Source organism: Mastigoproctus giganteus, chromosome 3 (assembly GCF_048544385.1).
Source record: "Mastigoproctus giganteus isolate SK-2022 chromosome 3, ASM4854438v1, whole genome shotgun sequence".
Classification (NCBI taxonomy): Eukaryota; Metazoa; Arthropoda; class Arachnida; order Uropygi; family Thelyphonidae; genus Mastigoproctus; species Mastigoproctus giganteus.
In genome coordinates, this window is record NC_143577.1 from 78,785,573 (window position 1) to 78,807,020 (window position 21,448).

General features: G+C 36.2%; 1 protein-coding gene across 1 annotated transcript in view; it reads right to left on the reverse strand.

Moving 5' to 3' along the window:
• LOC150088100 (DNA repair protein RAD50.L-like) overlaps nt 1-21,448 on the reverse strand; it is a 191,811-nt gene that overhangs the window by 117,313 nt on the left and 53,050 nt on the right. The window contains exon 8 of the mRNA XM_090370018.1: nt 10,995-11,100. Coding sequence (XP_090226144.1) covers nt 10,995-11,100 — 106 coding nt within the window. The remainder of the gene's footprint in view (nt 1-10,994; nt 11,101-21,448) is intronic.

A 21,448-nucleotide genomic window follows, 5' to 3' on the forward strand; every position in this document is an offset into this window, starting at 1 on the left:
AAAACACCCCACAGACGTTCAATTGTATTGAGGTCATGCAACTTTGGAGACCAATCAAGATGGATGATATCTTCACTGTGTTCCTTGAACCACTCGTGCAGGTATGATGACACAGTGCATCATCATCTTGGAAGAACCTGTTTCCATCCGGGAAAAAATGCAACATGGCAAGGTGCACATAGTCTCCTAAGAGCTGCCAGTAGACCTCACCAGTGAAACACTGGTCCATACATACCAGGGGCCCCTAGTTCTTGCCAGCAAAACATGCCCCATATTAAGCAACCACCGTCATCTGACTGGATAGTAGGTGCCACACCACACGCGAAGGCATCTGTCAGCATGTTAAACCAGGTATTTGAACTCATCTGACCAGCACACTCATTTCCACCCTCCCAGGTCCAACCAGCGTGTTGTTGATACAACAGCATCCAACATCAATAATGATCAACAGTGAGGAGAGTGTCTCTTGAGTTGTCTGCTGTGGACCCCATATGTCTGAGTGTATGGCACATCATCATTTGGGATACTGTTCTTGCATTCCCCATAATTTATTGTGGTGTCAACTGTCACATAGTGCCATGCCACTAAGTCCACTGCACCCTTTACCCACCACTTGGTTTGGTTTTTTGGTTTTTTTTTTTTTTAGGAGCATTAGCAGCTAAGGCCATATTGCTCCGTGAATATGCGGTGGTCATTCCTGACCTTTCCGCATCCTCTGTATTTGGTGGTGATGGGCTCGAACCCCGGTCTAATCAAGAAGCGGGTGCTACACACTGCTGCTCCTTCCCACCTGGCTACGGAGGCGCTTACCCACCACAAACATCCACCCTGCATAATCCTTACAGTTCTGTTGGCATGAGGCGGTGTGATCCATCTGGTTCACTATTCTTTGTACACCTTAACCACAGTGGGCCATGAGCAATTGAGAAGGCATGCCATTTCCGCTATGGAAGCAACCGACACATGAGCTCCTACAATCATGCACTTTTGAAACTCTGTGATATCTTTACTAGGTCTCATAACTACTTCTTCTAGGTATCATATCACTTTGACTTGCTTAACCAGATGCAAATTACCACTGCACTAGGTACAAAGCTGTTTGGCTTTTTATACTGAGAGCTATGCAGCATAGTCCATTACAGATAAGGTGGTCATAATTCAGTGATCACTGATTGTATACTAATATGTAATAATGCAAATAGATATAGTAAACTGTAAATTAAAGTGTATAACAGTTCAGTTTACTATTCCTTTATTAATTGTTACCAGTCTTTATTTTTCAAGAAATGTATCTAAAGAAAATCAGAACTTAATTTTGAAAATACCATTGAGAAATTCATTTATGTTTACCCCAGAGTTAAAATATGCTTACTGATCTGGAGTGTTAAGCATTAACTTGTGTATGATTGAAAGAAAGGGCAGAGAACATTAATGGAAATGCACTGTTATTTTCTATGCACAAAATGTTTATTTTGTTTATTTTTCTGACTGCAATATTTTGTAGTTAAAATGGAGAATGATCAACTCCCAATTGGGCACTCCCCATATAATGCTACCTCACACTTGTGCCCATTAAAGTCTGTGAACAGAAATTCTCTATTATATAAACATTGGGGAACCCATCATATAAATTCTGCCCCCACTAGATGGTATTGCCTATAAGCATTACATAATAATGCTCAATACAGCACTACTACATTGGACATTACAGTAAACCCTCACTGCTTAAAACTGGGGGAGGGGAAGGCAAGTCCAAATTAAAGAATATAATTATATGTAAATATTTCCAAGCCTTATTAGTTCATAAACAACCACCACATTTATTGAGAATTTAGCAACATATATTAATTATGGCACAAATAACTCATTTTTTGAGTGCTTATATTCAAAATAAAATTAAATACAAGGAATCCAAAGCATATAGAATGTAAAGAATACAATATCTTTTAAATAATAAACTTTAATATGCAAAATGTTAATAACAACAAATTTAAGCAGATACAGGTCGTCCTTCCAAATCACACTGTCTTTTTCGTAGAAATTCTCACTCATGCTAAAGGGCCTATTGAACTGCAATTTCATAACATTATTCAATTTCTCTTAGCACCAAAAAAAAAAAAATTTTTTTTAATTCCTAGCAGAATTAGCATACAAGTATTAATAAGAGTACTGCGGCACCTTCTGCCTTCATGTACTTTATTTTTTTATTCTTTTCTTCCTTTTTCAGTAACAACTTCACCTGCAGATTTTCCCCCCTTGAACTGCTGTTATTATTTTTTTTTCTATTACATCACCTAGTTACATTCTTACATCCAACAAATTAGCAACTTTTTTTTGCCACAACTGTGCAACAAATTCTGACACACTTCATCTCTTGTTCCATCTAAATCAATAAGGATGACATCATAAACTTTTTCCATGCATCTACTAGTGTATGCTTCTTTACTTCATTTCAATTTGTAGCCCGGCTATAAATAACATTTTTTATATAATAATTTTTAAAATTGGTTGCTACCTTTCCCCTCTTGTATCCTGTCCACTGTAAGAGCCATAAAGAAAACATTCATTTGTTTGCTTTAATACACACGTTTACAGATTTACAGGGAAGTTGTTGTTGTTATTTGGTTTTTAGGAGCATTAGCAACTAAGGCCATATTGCTCCGGGGATATGCAGTGGTCATCCCTTACCTTTCTGCATCCTCCGTATTTGGTGGTCACAGGCTCGAACCCTGGTCTAATCAAGAAGCGTGTGCTACGCACTGCTGCTCCTGCCCATCTGGCTACGGAGGCACCTACAGGGAAGTAAGAAAAGACTTGATATTGCCATAACCCCTTGGAAAAATTTCAGCAGTAGAATGTGTAGGCAACTACAGACCGATCAGTATGACCTCAGTGATAGGGAAAGTCACGTGGCAATGATAAACAATGCAGGTGCATTATCTAACCACAGCAATAATAATAGCCTCAATGTCTTCTTTGGCATTTAATATTTCTTTTTAAATGATTTTGTTTTTTACAAAAATTCATTGGAAAAAAAAAAGTTCAGATATGTATCATTAAATTCTCACTTAGTAAAATTCTCCATTTTGCACACAACAAATTATATATTTGTTATGCAAAATGTTCAAATTAGTGAAGTGTGAATAAACGAGGTTTTACATGCCTGATATGACACTTACATTGATATTAGTGTTAGGCAACAAGGAAAATAAACAGACAGAGAATATTGTTCTTTTTAGTATTAGCCATATAGAGCAAGGATACTGCATGCTTTTGCTGCAGAGCTGAAAAAATATATTTTTTAGAAATAATAAATAAACAATCAAAAATAATAAAAATAAAATAACTATGTGTTTGCTTCTTCATAGAGGTAACTATCTAGCTGACTTTGCTGTCAGCCTCAACCACATAGGGAGGCAACTTGTTCCTGTAATTAACAACTTTCTGGCTAAAAGTAAACTTCATACAATCCAATCTAAACCCCTCTCCCTGAAATTCAAATGTATGGTGTCTAGTTCTAAAACCACTTAAAACAGTGGAAAATTTTACCTTCATTCATTTTACTATCCCATCTCAGGGTCTTTACAGAACTCGATCAGATCCTCTTCTAAAGTACATAGTTGCCAAGCTCAGTACCCCATATATTCAAAGCCTTTCCTCATATGAGCACTCATCTGTGAATCTCAATAGGCACACTGGCTGCCTTTGGACTCTTTCATGAAGCACAAAGTCGTCTTTTAGGTGAGGAAACCATATTTGGTCACAGAATTACAACTGCTTTATACATCAGGATCATGACCTCAATATCTCTACAAGCAAATGTTTTATGAATAACCATGGGCCTTCCTTGCTGCCTATCTACGCTGCTCAGAGAAGTTCACATCTGCCCATGTCGTAACATACTTCCTCCACTGTTTTTAACTGAACCCCACTAAGTGTACAAGTAATTTTGGGTTTATTATTCCCTAAGGGTCAGCTTGCATTTTTCTGAATTAAAACATAGCTGGCACTTTTTCTGACCATCCTTGAAGCTCATCCATGTCATCCCGAAGGAGCACAGCTTGGCACCAATCATCATCTGCTCTTCCATTCTACACATCAGTAAATGTTAAAATTACACCCACTATCCCTTCATCAATTTCATTTATGAAAATTGGAAACAACAGTTATTTCTTTTAAAGCAATATCTCTTTCTTTTTTTTTTTTTTTTTTTTTACTGCATTGATTTCAAGGCAATTGAAGGTGTTCCAATAGGAATGGGTGAGAAAACGTTCCCATGTGTAGATGCTAAAGTAGTGGGAAACTGGTGTCTATCATATGAAGGGTGGAAGAGGATCTAAATACCTTTACATTTCTTCCTAAAAAAAGTATAAAAAGTCATCTTGTTTAGTTAAAAAAAACTTCTATTCGTTATTTTGTCTACTTTTTTCTCCTTATTTTATTTTTTAAAACGTAATATCATTGGGGTGAATTTTGTAGGTAGGTGATCGCTTGCAATTTCATGGTGACCAGTTTTTCGTTTCCAAATTTTGATCAATGGCCTAAGGGATAAAACAATAAATAAGAATAAAATAATGCAGTTAATAAAAATAAATTAATCAAATAGAAAAATTATCAAAGGTAGACAGCTACACATTACTGATACATTCTCCCTTTATCATTGATTGAATTTTAACATTTCACATTTAATTAGACTTGTTATCCAAAAACTCAGATTTCAGATAACATATCTGTATATGGAAATAGATAAAGAACTTCAAATTGGCTTGAAAAATTTAAAAAATATATATATACAGCAAATGTCAATATAAATAAATAAATGTTTATTCTCCAGACAGATGAGTCAATAGAGTTTACCAATTCACTTTGACTGCATACATATTGAGTTAATTAAGGGCAACCAGATTTTCATCATCACAGTTCACAATAGTCATTTTTTGTGGAAGCAGTTGGGCTCAAACCTGCTTACTTGTGGCCATGCACACTAACACCTAGGACACGGCCAGCTCTGAACTGGTTCCTTAAAAGTGTCAAATAAGGAGAAACTAACTCGCATATTATAATGATAATTAATTCCAGGGAAGTCTGAGGATGAGGGTTGCCTGTGCGGACATGCCTTTCTGCCGCTCTTGGAACAGAGAAGTTTTTTCTGATTTATTTTCTGCTTTATTAGTTTAAATTGACATATTAACTTATTTTCTAGAGCAGCTTTATATTCCTATTTACGGTACTTAAGTTTAAAGTAACTTAGATAGAGATTTTGTAGGTATTACTTAGTATTGGAAAGGGTATGAAATCCACGTGTTTACCGATCGTAAATAGCCGCCATTGCTACGTGAAAATTAATCAGTAAAATCTATTAATCTTGTCGAACTTCATTGGCAATTAAATTGTACTTTTAACTATACATATAACCACTTAGGTTACGTAATATAAATAATTAGTAAAAATAAATAATTAATACATAACTTGATACGGAAGTTATATAAAGGGATTTCTTAGATAACACTCGTTACTGAAACAAATATTTCGTAGATAACATTCGTAGATTTCGTAGATAACACTCGTTACTGAAACAAATATTTCGTAGATAACACTCGTTACTGAAACAAATATTTCATGGATAACACTCGTAGATTTCGTGGATAACACTCGTAGATTTCGTAGATAACACTCGTTACTGAAACATAAATATAGCGTTATAACTGTGTTGGGATACAAGTTTAGGATTTAATTTTGTACTGAAATTGAAATTTTTATTGAAAGTAAATCGAAATCATGACTCAAACCAGAGCAGCAAAGCAAAAGGCTCAAGCTAATGGGAATGCTGTGGCTCAGAGGAGAACTGAGGGGGGCAGTTGCCCTCTGAATCACAGCCTTTAAGATGCGCTATTTGCTTGATGTTTGCGGAGCAGTCAGGTATGGGACATGATACTGCCATGGGAGATGTCTTTTTATGTGCGCGATGCAAGGAGTGTAAGGAAATCAGGCGTCAACTCAGCATTGTTATGGGCCTATATGAGAGCTTGAAGGACAGGGTGGATGCCCTCGAAGAATTAAAAGTGAGGGGTCCATCAAGCTCTCAGCTGCCCACACCAATGCCAGAGCTTGCACTTGGTCATTGCGCAACACAGCGGCAGCCCCCAAGGCAGAATGCGCTGGTCCCAAAGGAACTAGTAGTTGTTGGTGACTCTATTGTCAGGGAAACGGGAAACATGCTTAGTAAAAAGGATAGGTGGAACAGGACCAGGGTATGTCTGCCAGGGGCAAAGGTTGATGACATTGTAGAGCGGATATCATCTTTTAAGGGCACAAAAGGTGATATAGTTGTACATGTTGCACAAATGATATTAAGAATAGGAGACCGGCGGAATTACTTAACAAGTACAGGTCACTGATGAAAAAAAGCCGTGAATTAGGGTTGAATTTGAAAGTGTCTGCAATTCTGCCCAGACACGATAGGAGGGAGTATATGATGAGAGCCCTGTGGATCAATTCAGCCCTGGAAAGATTGTGCAGGGCTCAGGGGGTTGAATTTTTTTTCAGCCTGGTCTGTACTTGTTAACAGGAGAGACTGCTTTTACAGGGATGGGATACACTTAAATAGAAAGGGAGCAAGAATATTTGCTGATGCTATCAAGGCAGTGTTAGGTGGGTCGGAAAACTGATAGCTTGGGGGGATACAAGGACTAATAGTTTAACAGTAGCCGTAGGCAGAGGTGAAGGTGATTCTTGCACAACTTCTATTGGAATGAGCAGCAGCCTGGAAAATAAGATGCAGGACATTTCAGAGACTTCTGGGAATCATTGGGGTACAAGTAAACACATCGGTTGTGTTAGGGTGGCTAAGAGGAAGAGCAGGTGCATGTATACTTGCGTGTACACCAATGCTAGGAGTCTAGTAAATAAATTTGATGAATTTGAGGTATTGGCTCAAAACATCAAAGGCAGATATTGTTGGGATTTCAGAGACGTGGTGTCACACAGATATAAGGAATGCAGAACTGGAATTTGGGGAGTACAATGTCTACAGAAAGGATAGACAGGATAGGAAGGGAGGAGGGGTTATGCTATTAGTTAAGAAACACATAAAATCCAAGGAAGTGAAGCCAGTCGACATCGCTGGACAGTGCAGTGTCGAGTCAGTTTAGTGTGACATAAGCATTGGGAGATCAAAATTGAGAGTAGGAGTGTGCTATAGGCCTAATGACTCTGATGAGTATAATAAGAAACTGTACAGAGAAATAGAGTGGGATAGTAAATCAGAGAGTCTTATTATGGGGGATTTTAATTTCCCAGATATTGACTGGAATTTGGGGGCTGGTCAATCACACACTAGCAAGGCTTTTGTGGATTTATTGGATGATTGTTTTCTACATCAGCATGTTCGGGAGGCAACTAGAGAGAGTAATACTCTTGATTTGATTATCAGTAGTGATTCTTCATGCATTAAGAATCTGCAGATAAATGAACCACTAGGTGGCAGTGATCACAGTGTTCTGAAGTGGGGTTTACTCAAAGAGGTAACTACCATTAGGGGTAAAGGGAAGGGGTATTGCTTTCGTAAAGGCGACTACGGTGGACTGAGACAGTATTTAAATTCTATACAGTGGGATCAACTGATGATGTTACCAACAGCAAATTCAAAATGGAAAGCATTCAAAGAACTTATCTTAGAAGCTACTAGGCTTTACATACCAACTAAGAAATATTGTTCAAGGTTTAGGCCTAAATGGATGTCAGATGAACTAATGAGGCATATGGCAGAGAAGAAAAATGCATGGGATACATAGAAATTAACACGTGACACAGAAGCCTATGATAGATACAAGTTGATCTGTAACCAAGTTACAAAGGAGGTTAGGCAGGCGAAGGCAGATTACGAGAAATCCTTGGCAAAGGATGTGAAGAAAAACAGCAAAGAGTTCTTTACTTAACTCTAGAAGGAAGGGGATGAATCAGATTGGTCCACTTGATATCGATGGGTCAACTGTTGATGATCCTGTTCAGGTAGCTAACAAACTAAATGAATATTTTGCATTGACATTCACACATAAGGAGTTATTCAGCGAGGGGAATGCCAGAGATGTATTCAACTGTGGCAGTAAGCTAGAGAATCTTGTAATAACTGAAAGTAAAGTGGAGGAGAAATTGTTGAAGATAAACAAAAGAAAGGCACCTGGGGTGGATGGGATCTATCCAGTTATATTAAAGGAGGTAGCAGAGGAAGTAAGCAAACCCTTAGCCATAATTATGAGAGCTTCCTTGGAATCAGGGGAAGTATCCACAGACTGGAGATGTGCAAATGTGACCCCAATTCACAAAGGAGGATCAAAGGCTGACACAAGTAATTATAGACCTGTGAGTTTAACTTCTGTTCCCGGAAAATTAATGGAGACACTGGTTAAAGAAGCACTGCAGGATCATCTAGACAAGACTTCAGTTATAGCTCAGACACAGCATGGTTTTGTTAATGGGAAGTCTTGGCTGACTAATCTGATTGGATACTATAATGCAGTCACAAAAGAACTGGATGCAGGGAGTAACTTTGATATTATATACTTGGATCTCAGAAAGGCTTTTGATACTGTTGCACATGGAAGACTGCTGCACAAATTGGAGTAGTGTGGCATTGGAGGCAAATTGCTGCTATGGATAAAGGGGTGGTTGAGGGGGAGAAGACAGATAGTGGTAATCAATGGACACCGCTCATTGTGGACTAATGTTATTAGTGGAGTCCCTCAGGGTTCAGTATTGGGTCCTTTATTGTTTTCTGTATTTATAAATGATATTGATGATGGTATATCAAGCTTAATGTCCAAGTTTGCAGACGATACGAAGGTTGGCATGGTTGTCAAGGACACTACTGACACTATGCTGCTGCAACAGGATCTGGAAAGGTTGAGCAGATGGGCTGAGAGGTGGCAAATGAAGTTTAACATTGACAAATGTAAAGTACTACATATGGGAAACAGGAACCCCAGAGCAACGTATCAACTCTGTGGTACTACACTGACAGTGGTAGAGAATGAAAGGGACCTGGGGGTGGTTGTGCAGGCAGATATGAAGTTCTCTGAGCAGTGCAGACGGGCTGCAAGAGTAGCTCATGGTGTATTGTCAATGATATACAGGAATTTTTCTAGCAGGGATAAGGAGGTGATTATTCCCTTGTATAAGGCAATGGTCAGGCCACACCTAGAGTACTGTATACAGGTCTGGAGACCTCATTTCAAGAAGGATGTAGAGCTGCTGGAACGAGTACAGAGAAGGGCAACAAGATTAGTGAATGGAACAAGGGGGTGCTCTTACAAAGAGAGGCTTAAGTTTTGCGAATTACAGTGTCTGGAGACTAGGCAGCAGCGAGGTGATCTGATAGAGGTGTACAAAGCCTTGAATGGTTTGAGCATGCTCAATGCTGATGGGATTCTTCCTCTTGCTCAGAATAATCACCTGAGAGGGTATAAATTCAAATTGAGGAAAGACAGATGTAGGATAGATGTGCGGAAATTTGCCTTTAGCCAGTGGGTGGTTGGTAGGTGGAACAGACTTCCATCCCTTGTCGTGGAAGTTGATAGCCTAAATAAGTTTAAGGCTCGGCTGGACAGGTATTTCGAACAAACAGAGGGGTGAAGTGGAAGTGGTTATTTTTTATTTATTTATTTTACTTTAATTTTTTTGGCTGATGCTGCATAAGCTTGCTTTCTTGCATCAAATGCCTCTACTAATGCTAAGTCAAACTTCACCACTAATTTAATTTTTTGTGTAAACAATTGACAATAAAACTAGTATAATAACAGCTTTACAGATTTAAACATGCATGTAAATTTATTTCCTGAAGGGTGATTCACTCTCAATTTATAATCCAGAAACTTCAAATACAGAACTTGAGCTGTAGATTCCTCTATGCATCATTCTTCTTGCAAAAGGAATCTAGGGTTGATCTCATCTTGTGTCACCTTCATCTCATTCAGGGATTCCTTATAGCAATGACAATCAGTAGAAATCAATCTTTATTGCTACAATAAAACCTCGGGATGGGTGCCGGAATGAAATAAAATATCCTATTTAAGGCCCTGGCTAAAGGAAGGTCTCTCTCTACAATGCTATCAGGACATTACCCAAGGTCAGCGGAGTTCTCTCTCTCTCTCTCTCTCTCTCTCTCTCTCTCTCTCTCTCTCTCTCTCTCTCTCTCTCTCTCTCTCTGCATTCTGGTATTCACAAAACGGCTCCTTCGTTGCCTCCCAATGCTTGATAAAAACTTTGATTCTTGTCCAAAGTTCCTCTTCATCAGGTAACCCCTTAGAGACCTTGAATTCACTAAACTGAATATTGAGTTTCCGTGTGCGTTTTCACTGGTTCCCAAACATTTGTGTAAGACACTACTAATTTTGCAACATCTTTATATTTTCATTTATCAGCAAAAAATTGTTCTTGCTATTGAAGGCAGCATTCCATGTTTACAACTGATATCAACTGAAGTCACAGACCTTAGTTACAAGCAAGAATTTTCAAATTTGTTTCCAAAGTGAGGACTACACTTGGCATCTTATTCTAAGTTTCCTCATTTTAATTTAAAGACAAAGGAATGAGTTTTTTGCAAAAGTAAAGTATATAAGTAAATAAAACTGGCAGAGAGCTGGTTTTAGGACTTCATTTGGAGTGTTCTGGCAGACTGATGCTTAGTGAGTGAAAATTAAATATATGATATTTCATTTTCACCTATCATAAGACAGGTGAAAATTAAATTTTCACCTAACATAAGATATCACCTATCATAAGATAGGTGATAACATGGTAACGGATAAGAGAGTAATTGTGTTAAACAGTGAACATCAGATATGAGAAAAATGGATCAGGAAGGCAATAGATAGAGGTCACTGTATATATCTATACTAAACAAATATATAAAACAAGAAAAACAATTTCCGCACAAATAAAGTATGCTGAACAAATGGAAAAATCTCTTATTAAAAAAACAGTATCACATAAAATACCTTATCCAATTTCATTTTTCTAATATTTTCTAGAGCTTTAATATATCTTGTTGCTGCAAATATTTCATCAAACCTTTGTTTTACTGCTTTTCCTTCTGTTAAAGGCCTAGAAAATAATCAATTGTATATGACTATTATGAAAAAAGTAACACTATTTACCACAAAAAAGTCAATACTACAATTAGGGTTTAAATTGTTAGAAAAGTGCAATATTGTAACCTGTATACTAAGGCACCCCCCTCCCTAATATTCAAATAAAAATAAAACCATAAAAATAAGCAAAACAATCCCTCCCCAGTAATGCAACCATATGATTCCACACCCAAGTAATGCATCCCACAACCACTAAATAATGAGTGTCATTTACCTACAAAATAAAACTAAAGACAGAGAACTCACAAATGGCACCTTTTCAGGGACATCGGCATTTGCAAACTCCAAACAGGATTTTAATTCAGTCATTGCTGCTATCCAGACAAATGCCAATGGACATTCTTATACAGTCCTGAACACAAAAGAAGTAATGAACAAACTCGAATCATAAAGTATGCTAAGCCCAATGCCCTGTATACATTAAATAAGGAAATATAATGAACAAAATGTGAATTTAAACATTGATCCAGCCAAATGAGAGTTCTAAAACAAACATAAATAAATCAAATACAATCAATTAATTACATTAACCAATGACAGAATAAATTAAAACATAATACAAGAATCACAGGGTAATCAATAAGCATTCAAACAAAAGGAATGAGCCACTGTCGATCCACTACAGGATGAAGGCCTCCTCAATATGTTTCTGGCAACTTGTGCTTTCTGTGGCTATTGTATACCAGCAAATTTCAGTTTCATTGATCCATCTCCACTTTCGCATCTTTTTCTTGGATGTTTAAAGTCAAGTGATATCCATTCCAAAATTTGTTTAGTCCACTATCGTTGGATCTTCTTGATATATGACCTGCCCATTTCCATTTTAAACAGTTTGTTCTTTCAATGATGTCACAGACCTTGGTTTGTTGGGGAATCCATGCAAATGTGTTTCAATTTCTTTTGGTTATGTTCAAAATTCACCACCCCATACTTCTGTGTGACCCCAGTCTTTGTAAAGCTTTGGCATTCAATGTTCATGTTTCACAACCATACATTGTGACAGGGAAAATACATTGATCAAAAACTTTTTATATGAGACAGAATGGCAAGTTTGTCTTGAAAACTTTATTAAGTTTTCCAAATGCTCACCATCCCAATTTTATGCACCATTCAATTTCCATCATGATATTTCTATCTGTTGAAATTTCTTGTCCAAGATTAATAACCTTTCCACTTCTAGTTCTTGTCCATCGACCACGATATTCTTTGGTCTGGTAAATTTGAACATAACCTATGTTTTTCTTGATATTCAACTTTAAACCAAACTTCTTGCTTTCATGCTGCAGTTCTTCGATGTTTTTCTGCAATTCTTATGGATCATTGGCAAAGATAATATCATTTGCAAATCATAAGTTTAGACTGGTGTTCAAGCCTGTGACCACCAAACACGGAGGATGCGGAAAGGTCAGGGAATGATGACCACTGCATATCCCCGGAGCAATATGGCCTTAGTTGCTAATGCTCCTAAAAAACCAAATAACAACAAATCATAAGTGATTTAGGTAATCTCCATTTATCTTGAGTCCTTTATTATCCCAATTTAGCTTGCAAAAAATTTCTTCTAAACAGGCAGGAAATAGTTTTGGGAAGATTGCGTCCCTTGTCGGACACCCTTTTCTATTGATCTAAACTGTATCACTGATGACACATATTGATGCAGTCACCTTTCATATATTGATTGGGGAAGTGAAAAGTGCAAAGTGTGTTAGTTGTCTGACGACACCAGGGGGTGTTCCCCCATCTACGCATTGTATACTCTGTTTGTGTAGCACAGAATTCTGTGAAGGCCAGAGATTTAAAAAGTGTGTGGGGAGTGGACGGATGGGTAGTGTTGTGTATCGTTTTTCTTCTGACCATTTAGCTGTTGGGCCCCTGTTGGAACCCACCATTACCACACTTGGCCCCGGGGAGGCAGGTCAGGTACCCAGTAAATTTTTGTACTCCGACAGGCCCTGCCACCTAGTTTCCAAATATTTCAGTGGCAAGGGCCTATGTAAAAAAAAATAAATAAATAAATAAAAAATAAATAAATAATAAATAAAATTAAAAAAAAGAAATAAAAAAGGGGGTTAATGCTAGAATATAAAAGGCCAAGAGTAATGTAAGCATGGTTTAAATTTGGATGTTATTAATTGATAAGTTGTGTGAGGTGTACACTGTGAGATAGACAGAGTAGGGGGGAAATGAAGACTGGGGGTAAAAGACAGAGGTATGGGGACGATAGAGAAGGCGATCCCAGAGAATCAGGCCTAGGCCTCACCAGGTGGAAGGAGACAGGAACCAATCTCCTCCCCCCCCCGGCTGGGGAGGAGAGTAAAAGAAAACCAAGCTAGAGTGCTCAGTTTGATTGCCAATGTGGCTTATGGTAGAAAAGCTGCTGGTGTCTCCAGTGGGATCAGGTACTGGTTGATCTTGCCTGGAGATTCAGTTGCAGATATCAGCCCGATGGAACTTGGATGAAGGAAGTGAATTTCAATTCAATTGAGCTTCGATGAGGTCGGTGGTTGATGCTACTGGAGAGAGGTGCCCAGAATCTGTCTCAAGTTATTGCTCTTGGTGGTTTAGGCTCCTTAATGTTCTTCGTCTGTTGAAGACATCCTGTGCAAAAGTGGTGAAGTATTTATAATTGTCATGGTTATGAATTAGTATATGTTCTTGGTCCTTTGGCAAATTAATAATCTTTGTGATCAGAATAGATTTCAAGTCTTCATAGTCAGGACAGTCATACATTATGGTGCCAAGATTTGTCAGTGTCACAGTGGCAGCATGGATCATCTGTGATGCCCAGAGACATTAATTTTTCTTGTATCGACCCGTGGCCTGTGAGGAGGTACATTATGTACAGGCCAGGGGAAAACCAGCTTGGGGCTTTTGGGAATGTGATTGAAGAATTGATTATTGCTTGCTTTGTGACAGCCAAATGCTTTCTCATAGGCGATGATGGAAGGTTGTATTCATTGTGCCGCTCTATAACTTGCTGTTTGGATGTGATCAATCGTATTAAAGCAACTTCTAAAACTTGTTTGCTCTTTGGGTTGTGCGCCATCAAGTACCGAGCCTATTCTTCTTGAAACTATCTTTGTGAAAACCTTGTAGACAATTGGCAATAAGCTATTGGTCAGTAGTTTTTTAAATCTGCCTTGTCACCTTGCTTGTGCAGTAGGATGGCTTCTGCATTTTTCCATGCTACAGATACTTCGTTAAGCAGAAAGCATTTTGAAAATAGGTTGGTTAGAGCATTACATACTGGCTGGCCTCCAGCATCCATTTTAAGTGACTTTATCAGGTCATGCCGTTTTGCCATTTTTCATTGATTCTATAGCAACTTCTACCAAAATTTCTAGTATAGGTTCTGCATCTGGTGTTGGATCCAATTGTTGTCCTTTATCTTTATAAAGATTTAAATAAAATTCTTCCACTTGTTTTAGTATGTGTTGTTGGGTTCTGTTGTTGCTATTTTAGTACATCACTGCTACCCATAAGCAGTACTTTACATTTGTCAATGTTAAACTTTAGTTTCCATCTCTCAGCTCACTGGCTCAACTTTTCTAGATCCTGTTGCAGTAGTGTACTGTCATTACTGAAATTGAAAACAACAATGCCAACCTTCGTATCATCTGCAAACTTAGACATTAAGCCAGATATGCCTTCATCAATATCACTGATAAATACAGAAAAGAATAATGGGCCCAACACTGAACCCTGGGGAACTCCACTAATAACATTAGTCCATGAAGAGCAGTGTCCACTGATTACCGCTCTCTCTTCTTCCACTCAACCATCCCTTTATCCACAGCAGCAAGTCTGGTGATTCTTAGCATCCTCTGCCACTGACTGAGCTGGTCTTCCCACTGCTGTAGGTAGTAACTCGCAGGTCTCCGGGGAATTAGGGCCATTTGTTTTGTTGTGAAGCCATATTGAATGAATGGAACATAATCTGCCGTGCTGGTCCAGAGTGGGTTGACAGATTTTGGATCGATTTAGTCTGGTGTCTTAGCTTTGATCTGTCCATCATGGGTGACCCCGATAGCAGTATACACTCCTGATAGCATGGTATTTAGCTTGACACATGAAAACACTCCCACCACCACAACAAGACATTTTGATCCATGGGAGTCTTTTATATATATTCCCCTTAATGAGAATATACTGTGTGTGTGTGTGTGTGTGTGTGTGCGCGCTCATTGTGCAGGATGCCAACCTAAAGTATGGAAAGTAGAAATATAAGAAAAGAAGATTTGAAAGTCAAAAGAAAGTGAAGATATAATAATAAGTAATACTAATAATGTATATAATTAAAATAAGAAAAATAATCTCTACAAAATCGCATATTATTAGCAGTGATGCTTAAGTTCTTTAGTTTTTCTTTAAGCTTTTTTGCAAATAATGTGCAATTATTAAATATGCACTGCCAAGGAAAGATGTAAAACGAATTCAAAACATCAACAGTAATAATAAAAAGCACCGGTAAAGATGGCAGTCCTAATGCTATATACCACATGTAAATATAGCAGCAATAAATAAAATTGAAAAGTACAGTATATTAAGTCAAACATTACAAATTCATCTTATTTGCCAGTTACTGGTAATTACCTTTTATCTCTCTCCATAGACTAAACAATTACATTTACTTTTACTCCGCTGTCCTCTTGTCTCCTTTGCCACAAAGGAGACAAGGCAAAGACTTTGTCAGGGCAAAATTTGCTGTGATATTCCATCTTACTATTCTTTCAATACAATGATGTTTTGAATTCAATAGATTTCCTTGGTTGTACATATTTAATAATTGCACAATAATTGCTAAAAAATTTTTAAAAAACTAAAGAACTCAAGCATCAGTGCTGTAGATACAGTAAAATCTATAGAATCCAGCACATTTTACAAAAAAAAAATTAAATTTAAATAACATTGGCATTTTACAATCCAGAATTTTAAGAAAGCAATCTCTCACACATTCTATTGCACTTGTTTTTAAGAATCCATGCAAAAAAAGAGTGGCATTTCTTTCTTTATGAGATGGTTGCAGGACTCTGGTTCTTTAATCTGATTTTACAGTCAGCAGGATTTAAATTGGTAATGCAATGATCTTAATTTTCACAGCAGAACAAACTTGGCTTTGCAATGAGTCACCCTGGTAAAGTACTAGTTTCAAACAGGTGGCCTCACCAGAAGATTAACTGGCTGCTTGTTTGAAAGATGAGACTACTATTATGACAGCCTGTTTCAGGAATAACTGGTCTCTCATTAGATAGCAGGTGGCTTCTAGTGACAATAAACAGAAAAAATGGTTACAAAGAAGTTTGATGTGAACTGCAATGTGGCATACAAAAATCATAATTCTCAAAGTTGTAATATAGCTAAAGTTATCTGCTTTGCCTTCGTGTTGTCACTGGAGACCACCTGCTATCTGATGAGAGACCGGTTAGTCCTGAAACAGGACTAACTTGTCCTTCCTTGATATTAAAATAACTAGATTAATATTAAAATCGAAATGTCATGTAAATTGATAAAGACTACTTGGTATAATTATTCCTTAAGATGAATAGTTAATTTTTTTTTAACCATTCAATGCAATAGTATTTTTTCTCTGAAGAAAATTCATTGATATTCTGTCTGACAGTGTATTAGGTATACATATAAAACTGACATTACAGTACATGACTATGTTTACTGTACCTTGTTCACAATTAAATTTATTTACACTTGTTATTATTAACACTACTTTTTTTTAGTCAATATAAATGTTTATGGATGTAAATAAATTTGTTTGATAGTGCTTAACATTCAATCAAATGTGCTGCTACAAAACTGCCCAACCACTAGGTATAACTCTAAAATCCAGCAATTTTCAATCCCTGAGGATACCACATTTTAAGGAGTTTGCTGCATTATCTTTCTCATACCGATTCTATATTTAACTTTGAAAATCTTCTTTTCTTATATTTCTACTTTCCTTACTTCCCTTAGGTTGGCATTCTGCACAACAAACACCTCAGTCTACCATACTTGCTTACAGATACTTTAAATTGTTGCTAACAATTATAGAATTTTTTTTTATAAATATTATAGAAAAAATCTATATATCAAATAATAATAATATTATTAGATATTGGATTACATGCACTAAAATATGCACCAAAATGCTAATATATACACTAAAATTTTTATATTTATTACTGGTTATCGAACCACAATTTCTTTGTATTCAACACGTTAAAGTAATAACACTAAAAGTTTTAACGTCTTTTTTAAAAAGTTTTCTCTTTCAAATACCCACCTGGAATAATTTTTGTCACAATATACAATAATATATTTCTCAAAGTGGTCCATTGCAAATTTGTGGCATTTATTGTCCAAGGTCATTTTATACTTTTGAAGTATAAAATGATCTATTGAAGCATCTACTTGAAATGGAAGTTCACTTCCTTTCCCATTTATAAATTCATATATTTTCCTTAAAGCATGAAATCCTGAGTTCTTGTCTAAAATATTATTGCATTTTCTTCTCCTATACCCTCAGGCATGGTTGAAATTTGCAATTCAACTCTCACTCTCACTCTCTCTCTCTCTCTCTCTCTCTTACTACTCAAAGAAAGTCCCCACATTTCAAGTTCAGTTATACAACTAGGTAACCAGCTGAAATAGGTCTGGATAAAAATTCATGTTTTCTAGTCAAAGAATCAGAAAGCATTGCCTTAGCATTATTAATAGCTGCTGAATGCACCTATCCAAGGAATTAATAATTTCTTTTATAGAATCAAAATTTTTAGCATAAAACAATGCTACTTGTAACCATGTTCCCCATCTTGTGAGAACATGATCAGGTGGGAGAGAAAGAGTAGGTAGCATATTTCTATAAGTTGCTAATCTCAAAGACACTTTTGACAAATTATTTTTTTATATTAGAATTAAGTTTGTTAACTTCACCAAAATTCTCCCGAATGTAAGCCATGGGCTATGCAAGTGGATCAGGTATGGATAGAAAACTTGTAATGCAGAAGCAGCTTTTACCATATACGAAGCAGTGTCACTAACAAAAATGCATGCTATTCAATTCTGGCCATAATAACTGCAAAGAATCATTACAAAACCTTGGTACTGTAAAGTAATTCACCTTTTCAAGGGCCTTAAAGCAAGTAAAGACTGACACGATGGTTTTTGCAATTAATTTTCCACTTATAAAATGTGCATTACAGCAGCCACGAACGTCTGTCGTTTTTTCGATGGACATCCAAATGTAGTTTTCTCTAATGTCTTGACAAATTTCACAAATAATGTCAACATAAATAGCATTAAGGTTAATTCTTTCACAAGGTTGATTTGTTTGGAATATTTTGACTTATACAGTGTTTTTTTTCAAAAATTGCTTGAAGGCTCAATTGTTTAACTTAATCAAAGGGATATTCCTGCTTACCAGGGCAAGACAAAAATCATTTGCAAAATCACTTTTCTCTTCTTTTTAAGTACATGGCTTGATTAAAAGTGATTGCTCTGAAAATGTTTCCTTGCTTTTACAGATAACCCTCGTATAACACGGTAGTTTAGTTCCTACAAAATCTCGTGTAATGCAAAATCGTATTATACGGGACTAAGAACCAGTACAAAAAGGGAGGTTACGTTCCAAAAGCTAACAAAAATACACCATTTTTGTTTTTTTATAACTATCAGAAACTTAATTTTTATAGTAGTAATAACTTAATATTTTAATTTTATTTTTATAATAGTAGTAACTTAAATAGTAATAACTGAACAAACATCTTACTTTAAAAACTGTGATACTTATGTCAGATAATGTACATTCATTTAATTTTCTCTCTTCATCGCTGCTAAGCACAATCTCTTCTGCAGCAACTAGATTTTGTGTACCTTCTGCTCTTTAAAAGTCACGAACTGCACTTTTCAAAGTCACAACTTTTTATGGTCTCAAACAAGCACAAGTTCAATAGCACAGAACCTAACCCAGGAATCTCCCAACAAAATACAGTGGACCCCCCCCACTTTAAATGATACGTGAAAATCAGAAGAATATTTTACAGTTAGCAAAATAAAAATAAATTTACGTTTACATACATAGCTTAATTAATACGTACCGTAATATCTACATAGTAATTAACTGATATTTCTGTTCACTGACTTTTTTTTTTTTTTTTTTTTTTTTTTGGTTGTAAAATTTAAAATAGTAAAAATTATAAGCAATTAATAACAAAGAATATGGCATGCACAAGTTGCAACAAACACGATATGCACAAGTGAGATATGGAGTAATGAGTTTCTGAACATTTATTTATGTTTTTTATATGACTGAATATTTCATGGAACGAGAAACACATTTCACCATAATAACGTGAAACCCACAGAATTCCAGCTATTGGTACTACAGCAAATGCAAGAAGATAAAGTTTACTACCCATTTATAATTGATTACACGAACAGAAACTACAAATTGTTTTCATTGTTTTATGGTAGTGACCTCCAGAAATGTGCTTTAGAAAAATATCATGAAGGTGATAATGACTAGCAAGTCAACAGCATTGATTCACAAAAAGGAATGGAAATGTTGAAAATGACGTTTAACATAATAGCAGGGCTTTCCCAGCACAAAAAAAAAGCTAAAAAATACAGAGTTATGCTAGATTTCCAGAAATTCTCAAACCGTGTTGTATGAGGATTGCCACAATTTATCAATCGTGTTAGAGCAAAATGTGTTGTAGAAGTACCGTGTTATACGGGGGTTGCCTGAACTTTGCTTGGTCATAATGTGCAATGCTGTTTTCTTATATTGGTCAATCTGGAATTTTTCTTGCATGAAATGTTCTTTTCGCAAACACCACAGAACACAAAATAATGCCATCTGTAGTAAAATCTTTTCCATGACTGGCAATCCACGATTCCATATGAAATTTAGTGACAGATTTATTGCAATATTTGTGTTATATGCATTTACGACTACAATGGCCACAATATGCATTTGCATATGCACATATGCAATTGCATATAACCCAAAATCTAATTATTACATAATAATAGAGCGCCACTATATGGTATTTATTATGTTTCTAGTAATGGTGGCTAGTGCTAAAAGATCATTTAGTAAATTAAAAATAATAAAAGATTACAAAAAAAAATTCTATAGGACAAACCAGATCAAATGATCTCACTATACTAGCTATTGAACAAAAAAAGTTGCCAAAATTGCCCATAAAGTGATTTTGAAAACAAAGGCAAGGAATATGAATTTTTAAATAAGAACCAACTTTTATAAATTAATCTATTTGTGACACTTTTAAACTGCTTATTTTGAAGTACCAAATTTTTAACAGTTAAAGTTTAGGTTAGTTCAATATTATTCTAAATGTACACCATGTGTGTAATTCAAAAAGAGTCCAGAAACCAATTACAAACAAGCATCATTATAGTGAAACTAAATAGAGCTATAGCAAAAATTTGCTACCATATTTCACATACAGAGTGATTTTTTATTCATCTAAAGAACAAAATATTGTTTAGAAACAGAAATTAACACATATTATATTTAGCAATGTTGGGAAATTCATACCACAACATGTTCAAATGTATCTTCCACGTTTCTCAATGAGGTGTCAAAGTCAAAGTGTGAATTTGCAAGTAACATTGATCAACATTTCCTCCAACACAGATGGCTGTTTCAGGGGCCAAATAGCCCTGAAACGGACCATCTGGATGGTGTTGCCCACAAAGAATAAATGGCAATAGTCTTCTCTACTGGGAAAGCTTCATTTCATTTGAGGTATAATGAGATAGGCAACTCACTGTGAAGGAATTCACAACATGAGATGTTATTTAATGATGCCACTACACAACTTCAGCTGGTTTAATGTGTATAGAAAATGATGCTAATGTACTAACTTATATGAAAGTAAACTCTTCCTACAGTCTGAGGCTTTTTAGCCCTAAAATCCTACACATCCTATTCTTGTTAAGTAATTCAAAGGTAAGTGAAATATTTTTCAATTTCTTGAAATTGAAAACATAACAACAAGAACATCTGAGTTTTGTTTTTGACACCACAACAGTCATGCAGCTTAACTTATAATACAAGCACTGTATTGTTTATTAAGTATCATTGTACACACCTAGAGAGAGAGTATCCATAATTTTAGATATTATTTTCTGTTTAATACTTGTAATCCATGCAAAACAGAGTGACATTTCTCTTCTAACACTGCTGATCAATCAGTAAACTTGGTAACATGGAACTAGACTAGGTGTCTTGCCAATTACAGCTGTGTAAGCTAGTCACAGAGTGCTTGCATGAACAGTGA